The sequence below is a fragment of the Bombina bombina genome, chromosome 6, assembly GCF_027579735.1.
Source record: "Bombina bombina isolate aBomBom1 chromosome 6, aBomBom1.pri, whole genome shotgun sequence".
Taxonomy (NCBI): domain Eukaryota; kingdom Metazoa; phylum Chordata; class Amphibia; order Anura; family Bombinatoridae; genus Bombina; species Bombina bombina.
Window position 1 is genome coordinate 305568451 of NC_069504.1, and position 14421 is coordinate 305582871.

At 36.0% G+C, this 14421-nt stretch overlaps 1 protein-coding gene across 1 annotated transcript in view; it reads right to left on the bottom strand.

The window, feature by feature from the left end:
* Nucleotides 1–1230: 1230 nt before the first annotated feature.
* NTS (neurotensin) overlaps nucleotides 1231–14421 on the bottom strand; it is a 63469-nt gene continuing 50278 nt past the window's right edge. Inside the window, exon 4 of the mRNA XM_053719805.1 lies at nucleotides 1231–1568. Coding sequence (XP_053575780.1) covers nucleotides 1419–1568 — 150 coding nt within the window. The 3' untranslated portion in view covers nucleotides 1231–1418. The remainder of the gene's footprint in view (nucleotides 1569–14421) is intronic.

The window sequence follows — 14421 nt, forward strand, 5'->3', positions numbered from 1 at the left end:
AAGAAAAGTGCATTGGTTTTTTATGCAGTGTCCTTTCTTTGTTTGAGGGCCCATGTTTCTGGCGAGTCTTCAGACTCGCCAGAAACAGCAGTTATGAAGCAGTGGTCTAAAGACCGCTGCTCCATAACGCTGTCCGCCTGCTCTGAGCAGGCGGACAGAGATCGCCGGAATTCAACCCGATTGAGTACGATCGGGTTGATTGACACCCTCTTGCTGGTGGCCGATTGTCTGCTAGTCTGCAGGCGGCGGTGTTGCACCAGCAGCTCACAAGAGCTGCTGGTGCAATGCTGAATACGGAGAGCGTATTGCTCTCCGCATTTAGCGAGGTATGTCGGACCTGATCCGCTCTGTCGGATCAGGTCCAACATACCATTGATAAATATCCCCCTATAACTTTAATCCAATTTTTATTTTGATTACTACTACTGCAGAGTAGTAGTGGAAACGTATTTCTATATCGATACATATATAGCTATAAATATGCAATGTAATTTGTAATGAGGTGTGATTTTTATATTGATTGTAACTGCATATCTATTAACATAAATATTTCATTTTTTTTTGTTTTTAGCTCTTTAATTTTTAGTGCTTTTGGGGCATCATAGTATGGATTCTAGCCAAGTTTTCTTTTTTTCTTTTTTTTTTCTTTCTTATTTTTTTGTCTTTTATTTTTTTTTTAAACCTGTAATCCCAAGCATAAATATATCCTTTATTGAAGTTTGTGTCACTTGGGGAAAAAAAAGATAAGCTGTAAATATCTTTCTCTCCTAAAGCAGAAGAAAGGCATCAAAAAGACGTACTTTCTTGTACATCATTCAATCACATAATAAAAAATAAAAAAAATGACCTGTGAAATTTCATTTATGTGTTTCTCATATAAAATGAATCAATGGATAAGGTTAGAAAATAAAAAAATCAAAGAATCCTGCTGTGCAACTGAGAGTTATGTCTTTGAAAGTCTAAAAAATATAATTTGTAAAGGAATTTAAAATAACAGTTCTACTTTTTTGAGCTTTTTGCAGTATTTTAATGAGCTTCTGCGGAAAAATATAGTTGATTTTTATACCATGCTTCTTCTATTTACTTAAATTTATGTATTCACTTTAATATAATTTGACTGAATTGGATTATCTGTATTCAGTATTGATTGCGTTCATCATTTATGACAAAATTAATTTCCTGTAACTGATTTTCCCATATGTATTCAATAAACCATGCAGAGATAGTGTGTTTATTTTTTTAAAATGTTTAAGTCAAGAAAAAAGTCACATGGAATAAACAACATGAATAAAAATACATTTATATTGATGGTTGTATTTTAAATATATTTGTAACACATATCATTTTAATTTTAAGTAAAATATCCATAAATCACAGCTACATATAAATTTAATACATGTGTATGGAGTTTTTATCTGTTAGTAATATGAGCCTCGTTTGAGTATGTAGGGTCGTCTTGCTTTGCTTGCATGTGTCTGTCTTTTGAAAATGTAAGGAGTTTTTCTCTTCATCACCTCTTCTTTTTCAAGGTTTGAATTGCTGGGATCCAGGTAGTCTTGTTGGAGTAACTGCAATAAAGAAATTAAATATCTATTACATATTAAAATTAGCCTCAAAAGTTTAAATATAATGTGCTGTACACAATTTGAAAATAATTATATCATGATGTATATAAATAAATAAATAACAATAAATACATGAATACATACCATTCTGTGCAACATTATACAATCAATTTTGTTTGCACTATAAATTCAGTAAACCTAAATTAAAAATAACAAAAATCTCAAAATAATCATGGTTATATATTCTTCTTAAAATGTTTGTTTTGGTTTCTTATTTGGTCAATAAAAGGAATTATTACAAATAGTAATAATAATAACGGTACTAAAAATTAGAGTAACGTGCACACATTAAGGCCAAGCCCTCTGTTCTGGGGAGACTCTATATGAAGCCTCATCAGTACAAAGCCCTTAAGGGATTTTTTAAATAAAATTTTTACTTTGGGAACGTATCTCATTAAGAAGAGTTCCTTAAATGTATTGTATGAAAAGGAGAGACACTAACTTTACAATATAGTGCTCAGTAGAATAAGCTGATGGTTTATTTTCATGCCACCAGGATTTTGCAAATTTTTCCCCAATTATTCTTCGTGCCCATTTAACATGAAGGCCTTGATCTTAATCTATCTTGGACATTTTTCAGCTGTTTTTTGGGATTAAAAGGCTACTTTTCTATTTGACATAATCATAATTGAATGATTTAGGTTCATTTTAGCACTGGCAAATGGGTTTTCAGTTGCTAGAAAAAAGCCCTACTTGTCCTATGGAGCGGAAAACTTCTTTGTGATCACAATCGGCTAGATTTAGAGCTTTGTCGGTAAAGACCCGCGTAGCTAACGCTGCTTTTTTTCCCAACGCACCCTTCCAACAATGCTGGTATTTAGAGTTGTCTGAGGGGCTGCATTAGGCTCAAAAAAGGGTGCGTTGAACCTAACTTAGCTCCACTTCAACTCTCAATACCAGCGTTGCTTACGGTAGCAGTAAGCTGGGAAAAAGTGCTCGTGCACGATATCCCCATAGGAAACAATGGGGCAGTTTGGTCTGAAAAAAAACCTAACACCTGCAAAAAAGCAGCGTTCAGCTCCTAATGCAGCCCCATTGTCTCCTATGGGGAAACACTCTCTAAGTCTGCACCTAACACCCTAACATGAACCCCGAGTCTAAACACCCCTAACCTTACACTTATTAACCCCTAATCTGCCGCCCCCGCTATCGCTGACACCTACATTATACTATTAACCCCTAATCTGCCGCTCCGTAAACCGCCGCAACCTACATTATCCCTATGAACCCCTAATCTGCTGCCCCTAACCCCGCCGACCCCTATATTATATTTATTAACTCTTAATCTGCCCCCCCAACGTCGCCGCTATGTTACCTACACTTATTAACCCCTAATCTGCCGACCGGACCTCGCTGCCACTATAATAAATGTATTAACCCCAAAACCGCCGCACTCCCGCTTTGCAAACACTAGAATAAATAGTATGAACCCCTAATCTGCCCTCCTTAACATCGCCGCCACCTACCTACAATTATTAACCCCTAATCTCCCGCCCGCACCGTCGCCGCTACTATAATAAAGTTATTAACCCACCCCTAAACCTAACTCTAACCCTAACCCTAACACCCCCCTAACTTAAATAGAATTTAAATTAAACGAATTAATATTCCTAAAATTAACTAAATTAATCCTATTTAAAACTAAATACTTACCTATAAAATAAACCCTAATATAGTTACAATATAAATAATAATTACATTGTAGCTATTTTAGGATTTATATTTATTTTACAGGCAACTTTGTATTTATTTTAACTAGGTACAATAGCTATTAACTAGTTAAGAACTGTTTAATAGCTACCTAGTTAAAATAAATACAAAATTACATGTAAAATAAATCCTAACCTAAGTTACAATTAAACCTAACATTACACTATCATTAAATTAATTAAATAAATTGCCTACAATTACCTAAAATAAAATACAATAAAATAAACTATTCTATAATACAAAAAAAACAAACACTAAATTACAAAAAATAAAAAAGAATTACAAGCAGTTTAAACTAATTACACCTAATCTAAGCCCCCTAATAAAATAAAAAGCCCCCCAAAATAAAAAATGCCCTACCCTATTCTAAAATACAAAAGTAATTAGCTCTTTTACCAGCCCTTAAAAGGGCTTTTTGCAGGGCCTTACCCCAAAGTAATTAGCTCTTTTACCTGAAAATAAAATACAATACCCCCCCCCAACTTTACAACCCACCACCCACATACCCCTACTCTAACCCACCCAAACCCCCCTTAAAAAAACCTATCGCTAACCCCTTGAGTCGTCTTCACTAAGCCGAGCCGAATTCTTCATCCAAGGTGCGCAGAGGAGGTCCTTGATCCGGTAGAAGTCTTCATCCAAGCGGGGCAAGAAGAGGTCCTCCATCCGGTAGAAGTGTTCATCCAGGTGGCGTCTTCAATCTTCATCCATCCAGAGCAGAGCCATCTTCAACGGAGCCGACGTGGAGCCATCCTCTTCAACCGACGGACTAACGACGAATGACGGTTCCTTTAAGGGACGTCATCCAAGATGGCGTCCCTTCAATTCTGATTGGCTGATAGAATTCTATCAGCCAATCGGAATTAAGGTAGAAAAAATCTGATTGGCTGATGCAATCAGCCAATCAGATTGAAGCTCAATCCGATTGGCTGATCCAATCAGCCAATCTTATTGAACTCGCATTCTATTGGCTGATCGGAACAGCCAATAGAATGTGAGTTCAATACGATTGGCTGATTGGGGGGGTATTGTATTTTATTTTCAGGTAAAAGAGCTGATTACTTTGGGGAAATGCCCCGCAAAAAGCCCTTTTAAGGGCTGGTAAAAGAGCTGATTACTTTTGTATTTTAGAATAGGGTAGGGAATTTTTTTATTTTGGGGGGCTTTTTTATTTTATTAGGGGACTTAGATTAGGTGTAATTAGTTTAAACTGCTTGTAATTCTTTTTTATTTTTTGTAATTTAGTGTTAGTTTTTTTTGTATTATAGAATAGTTTATTTTATTGTATTTTATTTTAGGTAATTGTAGGTAATTTATTTAACTAATTTAATGATAGTGTAGTGTTAGGTTTAATTGTAACTTAGGTTAGGATTTATTTTACATGTAATTTTGTATTTATTTTAACTAGGTAGCTATTAAATAGTTCTTAACTATTTAATAGCTATTGTACCTAGTTAAAATAAATACAAAGTTGCCTGTAAAATAAATATAAATCCTAAAATAGCTACAATGTAATTATTATTTATATTGTAGCTATATTAGGGTTTATTTGATAGGTAAGTGTTTAGTTTTAAATAGGAATAATTTAGTTAATTTTAGGAATATTATTTCGTTTTATTTAAATTATATTTATGTTAGGGGGTGTTAGGGTTAGGGTTAGAGTTAGGTTTAGGGGTTAATAACTATATTATAGTAGCGGCGACGGTGCGGGCGGGAGATTAGGGGTTAATAATTGTAGGTAGGTGGTGGCGATGTTAGGGAGGGCAGATTAGGGGTTAATACTATTTATTCTAGTGTTTGCGAGGCGGGAGTGCGGTGGTTTAGGGGTTAATACATTTATTATAGTGGCGGCGATGTCCGGTCGGCAGATTAGGGGTTAATAAGTGTAGTTAGGTAGCGGCGACTTTGGGTCGGTGATGTTAGGGGCAGCAGATTAGGGGTTCATAGCTATAATGTAGGTGGCGACGGTGTCCGGTCGGCAGATTAGGGGTTAAATTTTTTTATTAGAGTGGCGACGATGTGGCGGGGCCTTGGTTTAGGGGTACATAGGTAGTTTATGGGTGTTAGTGTACTTTAGAGCACAGTAGTTTAAGAGCTTTATATTTACGCGTTAGCCCATAAAGCTCTAAACTACTGACTTTTTTTGGCGGTAGGAGTCTTGTCGGTAGAGGCTCTACCGCTCACTTCTCCCAAGACTCCAAATACCGGCGTTAGGCAGATCCCATTGAAAAGATAGGATACGCAATTGGCGTAAGGGGATCTGCGTTAGCCTGGAATCGCGGTAGGGAAGTGAGCGTTAGATCCTTTCCTGCCTGACTCTAAATACCAGCGGGCGGCCAAAAGCAGCGTTAGGACCCCTTAACGCTGCTTTTGAAGGCTAACTCCAAACTCTAATTCTAGGTGTTAGTATCTTCTGCTCATTTTTTAGCTACTTTTCTAGCCCAGTTTTGGCTTATTGAATTTGGCACCTCGAAGCAGGAAGGGCTTTTTTGGACACCTGTTAGACGATTTCACTGCTCTTTTCAGTCTTTTAGCTTTTTAAAATGGCCAGTGGAGATTAACATGCATATGGGCCAATTTAAGAAGCAGTATGTGCCGCTGTTTCTGCGCGAGCCTTCGGGCTCACTGGAAACATAAGTTAAGAAGCAGCGGTCTTAAGACCGCTGCTCCTTAACTCGTCCACCACCTCTGAGGTGGCGGACAGCAATCAGGCGACATTGCGACACGAAATGCTTGTTCAATGATATGACAGCATATGCTGTCGGCATTTATCGATGTAGGGCGGACATTAATAAATCGGCCCCATAGAAAGTTCCTTTCATCCCTATTGGTTAATAAAACAGGGCATACATTTATATATATATATATATATAGACATATACATATGTAGATGTGATGACTAAATAATTTCATGTACAGCTTAGGGTATCTGCAGGAAAACTCACTTCAGGCCACCAATATCTTTAAGTGATGATGGTGATTTCACAAACAGTACTGATGTTATAAAAATTGTGTTTTTACAGGAGATCGCTAATTCTCGGCTTTAATAGTTAACAATCTGTTTCCATTTGCACTACTGCTAACCCATACAAATGCATGTTTAATGTTATCATAATGGCCAGACTACTGCTATATACTTTTACAAGAATTCTTTTAAACTATATTTATTTATCTTGTTTGTTAAAGGTCCATTTCCATTGTGATATGAACTGTAAACAAGTTGGCAGATATGAGTTTCTATGCAAAACAATTTTAATAACTTTTTTTACAGGATCACTTATTGTAAGCTGTAAATCATGAACACCTTTTTATAAGGGAAGAGTCTCAACGCACATAAGTCCAAATTTATTATTGAACTTACGGTTATGAATGCACATTCCAGATTACAAGCTCAATAACATATTCACTATCGTGAATGTGCTTAGAATCAAATGTTTTACATTTGGTAAGATTAGTTGTAAAGGGTATTTTCACCCCTTTACATCTAGGAGAAGAAAGAAGAAAACTTGAGTCCATTAGCATTAATAAGCTCAATGCAGTAAACAAAAATCCACCTGTGTTGTGTTTTTTGACAGCTATTTTGATAGCTATCGACCAGCAGAGAATAATCAACATCAGGGCCCAATAATCTAAAGCTCTCTGCTCTGGCAAGATGATCTAAAACTTCTTGTCAGTATGGAAAGGTCCCTCAAATAATTTTAGAAAGGCTAATATTAACCCGAGAGACTTTTATCTTGCTGTGCAAGTTCTGTATGTAAAGGAAAGACACATACATTCCAATATAATACTCAAGAAAAGCCAAAAAAGGTTGCATGATTTGGCTCCATACTGCTGAGTTTTTGATCACTAGGTCGTCAGTCTTAGGTATGAGGTGAGTTTCACTTATTGAATCTAGAAACATTTCTATAGTTTCTAAACTCAGAGTTTTATTTATACTTATGACAAACTTGAAATACACTAAAAGGCAGAAACCCTATGTTAATGATAGAGTTTAAGCTTTTAGTAAAGCTAGAAAAAAGAAAGGAAATTCAAGAATGTACAGACTGGTAAAATCTTCAATTTCCTATCTTTTTTCTAGCTACACTACAGAAAATGAATTTTTATATAAAACAAATATTAAAACCTATTTATTTTTTTAGCACACTGGGTACTGGCAGACAGCTGCCAGTACCCATGATGGCGGCAAATAGGTAGAGGGGGGAGGGTTAGAGAGCTGTTTGGGGGGAATCAGGGAGGTTGGGGGCTAAGGGGGTATCCTACACTGAAGAATATATATATATATATAAAGCCTTTTATTTTAATTCCGGCAGACTTTCTGCAAGTACTTAAGATGGCGGTGACAATTGTGGTGTGGGGGAGGGTAGAGAGCTGTTTAAGAGGGGTCAGGTAGGGATCAGGGGGTGGGATGTGTCAGGTGGGAGGCTGATCTCTACACTAAAGCTAAAATTAACCCCACAAGCTATCTAATTAACCCCTTCACTGCTGGGCATAAAAAAATCCTGATGCAATCAGCCAATAGAATTGAGCTCGCATTCTATTGGCTGTTCCAATCAGCCAACAGAATGCGCGCTCAATCCATTTGGCTGATTGGATCAGCCAATAGGATTGAACTTCAATCCTATTGGCTGATTGCATCAGCCAATAGGATTTTTTCTACCTTAATTCCGATTGGCTGATAGAATTCTATCAGCCAATCAGAATCTAAGGGACGCCATCTTGGATGATGTCACTTAAAGGAACCTTCATTCATCGGGTAGTCATCGGAGGAAGAGGATGCTCCGCGTCGGATGTCTTGAAGATGGACCCGCTCCGTATTGGATGGATGAAGATAGAAGATGCCGTCTGGATGAAGACTTCTGCCCGTCTGGAGGACCACTTCACCCGGCTTGGATGAAGACTTCTCCTGGCTTCATTGAGGACTTCGTCCCGGTTGGATGAAGACTTCTGCCGCTTCCTTGAGGATGGATGTCCGGTCTTCAGAACTGTAAGTCGATCTTCAGAGGGTTAGTGTTAGATTTTTTTAAGGGTGTATTGGGTGGGTTTTATTTTTAGGTTAGGGTTTGGGCCTGCAAAGGAGCTAACTGCCCTTTTAAGGGAAATGCCCATCCAAATGCCCTTTTCAGGGCAATGGGGAGCTTAGTTTTTTTTAGATAGTATTTTATTTGGGGGTTGGTTGTGTGGGTGGTGGGTTTTACTGTTGGAGGGGTTGTTTGTATTTTTTTTACAGGTAAAAGAGCTGATTACTTTGGGGCAATGCCCCGCAAAAGGCCCTTTTAGTGGCTATTGGTAGTTTAGTTTAGGCTAGGGTTTTTTTTTATTTTGGGGGGCTTTTTTATTTTGATAGGGCTATTAGATTAGGTGTAATTAGTTTAAATATCTGTAATTTGTTTATTATTTTCTGTAATTTAGTGGGGGGGATTTGTACTTTCGCAAATTTAATTTAATTTAGTTAATTTATTTAATTATAGTGTAGTGTTAGGTGTTATTGTAACTTAGGTTAGGTTTTATTTTACAGGTACTTTTGTATTTATTTTAGCTAGGTAGTTATTAAATAGTTAATAACTATTTAATAACTATTCTACCTAGTTAAAACAAATACAAACTTGCCTGTAAAATAAAAATAAACCCTAAGCTAGCTACAATGTAACTATTAGTTATATTGTAGCTAGCTTAGGGTTTATTTTATAGGTAAGTATTTAGTTTTAAATAGGAATAATTTAGTTAATGATAGGAATTTTTATTTATTGTAATGCTATTCAAGTTAGGCGGTGTTAGGGTTAGGGTTAAACTTAGGTTTAGGGGTTAATACATATAGTGGCGGTGACATTGGGGGTGGTTTAGGGGTTAATAAGTGTAGGTAGGTGACGGAAATGTTAGGGACGGCAGATTATGGGTTAATAATATTTAACTAATGTTTGCGAGGTGGGAGTGCGGCGGTTTAGGGGTTAATATGTTTATTATAGTGGCGGAGACATTGGGGGCGGCAGATTAGGGGTTAATAAGTGTAGGTAGGTTGCGGCGACATTGGGGGCGGAAGATTAGGGGTTAATAAATATAATGTAGGTGTCAGCGATGTTGGGGGCAGCAGATTAGGGGTTCATAAATATAATTTAGGTGGCGGCTGTGTCAGGAGCGGCAGATTAGGGGTTAAAAATGTAAATTTAGTGTTTGCGATGCGGGAGGGCCTCGGTTTAGGGGTTAATAGGTAGTTTATGGATGTTAGTGTACTTTTTAGCACTTTAGTTATGAGTTTTATGTTACAGCGTTGTACCATAAAACTCTTAACTACTGACTTTTAAATGTGTTAGGACTCTTGACAGGGTAGGGTGTACTGCTCACTTTTTGGCCTCCCAGGACAGACTTGTAATACCGGCGCTATGGAAGTCTCATAGAAAAAAGACTTTACGAAGTTTACGTAAGTCGTTTTGCGGTTAGGCCAAAGAAGTGTGCAGTGACCCTAAACCTTCAAGACTCGTAATACCAGCGGGCGTAAAAAAAGCAGCGTTAGGCCCTCTTAACACTGCTTTTTTACCCTAATGCACAACTCGTAATCTAGCCTTTAGTTTGTAATTTGACTATGAAAGCTGTAGCTACAAATCTGAGTCATTTTTAAGAACCTAACAATAAAGCCAAGTATGGATATCAACTCATCAACATTTATTTTGTTTACTAACACTATAAAAATTATGTACCGCAATTCACTAGACATCAAACTTATTTGCATTAATTTAAGAAACTGAAACTCATTTCTGTACTCGTTGATCTGATTATTTGTCATACTAATTGGCTTAATGATCATTGTTAAATGAATATATGCCTATAATGCCATTTTTCAACTCTTAGCTTTCAAATTGTATTTTATTGTGCCATATTTAATATTTCAAGATTAAAATTGTATTCATTAAAAAAAATTACAAATATGAAATGTACATACTGAAGGAACTTTTCTTTCGGGGATAGTCAAAAGTAATGAAATCACCTACAACAATTTAATAACACACTTAACTATTTCAACTTTGTGAGTTCTATTTTTGAAATGTGGATATAGGAGTAGTAAATAACCATTATTATTATTATTGTTTAGTTATAAAGAGCTTACATATTATGCAGAGCTATAACATTAAAGGGACAGTATAATCCAAAATTAACTTTCATGATTCAGATAGAGAATGTAATTTTAAACAATTTTCCAATTTACTTTTATCACCAATTTTGTTTTGTTCTCCTGTTATTCTTAGTTGAAAGCTAAACCTAGGAGGTTCATATGCTAATTTCTAAGCCCTTGAAGGTCGCCTCTTCCCTCAGGGCATTTTGACAGTTTTTCACCACTAGAGGATGTTAGTTCATGTTTGTCATATAGATAACACTGTGCTCACGCATGTGGAGTTCCAGTGAGCCAGCTTTGAATGGCTTAAATGGATGTCTGTCAAAAGAACTAAAATAAGGGGGCAGTTTGCAGAGGTTTAGATACAAGGTAATCACAGAGGTAAAAAGTGTATTTATATAACTGTGTTGGTTATGCAAAACTAGGGAATCGGTAACAAAGGCATTATCTATCTTTTTAAACAATAACAATTCTGGTGTAGACTGTCCCTTTAAGTATACAGTACTGGAGTGCAGTAATCACTGTAATCTGTAAACCATATTTATGTAAGATGATCAACAGGACAGATGGACTTGTGAGCTGACATTCTAAAGGAAGTACATGGGGAAGTTGAGGGAGAGGAAGCAGATGTAGGAGAGACAAGTAAGTTGCATGCATCCCTAAACTGATATGTTTTTTTAAGGAATGCTTGAAGCTTTGGAGACAAGATGCAAATCTGTTTGAACAAGGGTTTATGTGATAGGGGCAGTTCTGGAAAAGTCTTGCTGATGAGAGTGTGAGGAAGTAATGAGAGATGAGTTGAGAAGTAGGTTGTGGGAAGAGCAGAGGTGGGTGGGGGAATATTTCTAGACAAGTGCAAAAATATAGACGAGTGCAATATTGGTGAAGTCTTTGATTGGCTCAACATTTAGAATTTTATTGTTTATGCCAAGTGAAGCCAATGGAGGCATTAACAGACAGGTGCAGCAGATATGAAACTATGTGTAAGAAAGATGAGCATGGTAGAGGCATTCATGATGGATTTCAGTTGGCATAGGCAGTAGATTGGGAGACCAGAGATGCAGTAGTCAAGGCAGGAAATGATAAGTGAGTGGATAAGAATCTTAGGGCCAGATTGTAAAAGGTCTCTGGGTGAGATTCTATAAGGTTGCTTGCCAGGGATGTCTTTACTTGAGTTCTTCTGTTGTGTGTGTGTTGGTTTGCCATATGTTATATAGCGATAACCCTTATCTTACATAAGTTTGAAATACATTATAACAGCTGCCCTCCATTGGACATTTTTGGCTTACTGGACCAAAACGAGGTCCTGAGAGACATGGTAGGTGCATTCTAACACAAAAAAGAGGATGCAGAAGAGAATTGACACTAATGAACATTTTGTAACTTTGATCATCATGTTCAACCTGTTTGCCACATTGCATACTATGATTTTGTAGTTGTCAAACTAAGTATGTAACTGCTTGACATAGCTTTCTCAATAAAATAAATAAATAAAAAATAACAGCAAATTTTAGGTACAGTGCACTAAAAATGCGTAATTTGATTTTAATTCGGCGTTAATATTATAGTTTAAACATACACCAGATTCTCCCTCTCTAGTTCAAACTTTTACCTAACAGAGAACTCTCAATATTTTTATGGGAGAAATCTCCCAGGGACAGCCCCTTTTTTGAAAGAATTCCATGAGGGCTACCCCTGTGAGTGTCAGCGTGGAAAACCATGTCTAGACTTGTGAGAATTGGCCCCTTAGTTCTTATATTGAGCGATGTACCTTAGAGATATTTATAATGTGGAAGTGGCAGGAGTTAGCTAAGGACTTAATATGTGGAGAATATTATAAACAAATGTATAAATGAATGAATAAAGCAAATCCAAGAATGCATTTATTAATTATTTCCACATATAGTTATTAGTCTAGATTCAATAACATCCCTTTATGAAACTAATATCTCACTCATCAAACTCATGAGTTGCGAGCATCCACATCTATCTCATAACCGCTTACTTCTCAGTGCATAGAAGTTCTACTGTGAAGCATACTGGCATCACAAAATCACCTTCAAAAAGTTCCGGAACAAATTAAAATGATAAAACAACTCCCTCTATAAAACAGTCCATTCTAACAAAGGCAAAAAATAAAAAGGTAAAAACAGTTAAAGAGAAATTAAAATAAAATAAAAACGACACAAACTTGTCAATCTTGAAATAACAACACACAACAGTGAGACAAGATATCTATCAAGAGCAATAGAGAGTTTTTTAATTCAATAAACAAGGCATCAGTGAAACATCCCAAAAACACATTTAAAATGCCTTAAATATCCACAGCCAGCCCAGGAGACACTTTTCATTCTATCCAGCAAGACTAAATTACTGCAACAAAACAAACAAGCAAATATTGAACTATTTCAAACTTTGCATAACCCATTTTAGCAAGTGAAGTTGTATTTATTGTTTCTCCACGTTGCAAGGGGTTTTCAATGGTAGTGGCTGTTCTATGAGGAAGCTGGGGGTGCTATACAACTCCAAATGCACATATAGCACACCTGTTGAGCTGTGAATGGCCCTGACAAGTGACTCCAATTATCAGGTGTTCTGTGTCTTTTAACTTATTCACCACCTTTGTTAAGCCCACACAATTTAGGTTCTAGTCCATGTAAAGGGGTTTGGAAAGAAATTGCAGGCTGTACCAATATTAGTTGTAGATAAAATTAGATATTTATTGAAAACTTGGTTAAAATTCCATTGTTGGAAGGCACACTATTTTGTTATACATACAACCTCAGCACACAGGTGCTGAATCCGACGCGTTTCCTGCTTTACAACAAGCACTTCATCAGGGATACACAGCTGTTCTCCCTGTGAATATTTAAACCTTTCACATTTAACCCTTAACAATGCTGTCAGAACTTTCAATGGACTTTCCATACTACATTGTTAATAATGTATAATACACATATATACTTTAAAAACATATGTAATAGGCAACAAAGTTATAAATATTCAACATTATAAATATTTATACAAAACTCCTAAATTATCTCAAAGATTTTATCACAAAGATTTTATTCCCAAACTTTTGAAGGGATCACTAACATAATGAATTTATTAGATCAAAAAAAAAAATATTTAATTTAAGATCCTAGATATTTATTTTTTCTTTTCTATTGTGATTATGTTAGAAATTTATTAATTTGATAAGTAGCTTTTTTGATGTCAATTATATGGTACAATGGTTTGAAATAGATTTTATGCCTAGAGTGGGGAGGCTATTCACATTACTTGGTTTTATGGTTTTTAGTTGTTATGGGCAATACACACTTTAGATACCTTCTTATGGCTTATTAGTTTGTTTTACTTTCTAGTTATTAATTATTAAAATAAGCTAGAATTTCAATTCCTATCCACTTATTTCTTGTTGTTTATTATATTGCCTAGTATAAGAATAGTAGAAATTTATATTTTATACTTTACATATAATTGGTTTAGCCTATAAACAACTTTAAGTCCCATATTTTGTTCATACCTTTTGGGAAGCCTGTTTGGAGTTTATGTATCCAAAAAGCTTCCTTTTTATTTAGATATGCTAATCTGTCCCCTCCTGTAATTTGTTTTGTGACACAATCTATTGTTTGAAATTCAAACAAAGATAGGACATATTTCAATGAGTCTTCATCGAATGTATGGCCTGGTCTATGTCTGGAAAAATGTTCAGCAACTGGTGTTTTTGGTTCAAAAGACTCTAAGGAAAGCAAATGCTCTCGAATTCGGTCTTTTAAGGGTCTAATAGTTCTACCTGTATACTGACATCCACATAGTTTACCGGAGATAAGATAAACTACATACTTCGATGTGCATGTTAAATACTGAAATATCCTGAATTCTTGTTTTGTAATGTTCGAGTGGAAGATTTCTCCCAATTTGACATGGTTGCAACTTTTGCACGGTCTTACACCACATTTGAAGGTTCCATTCTTTTTA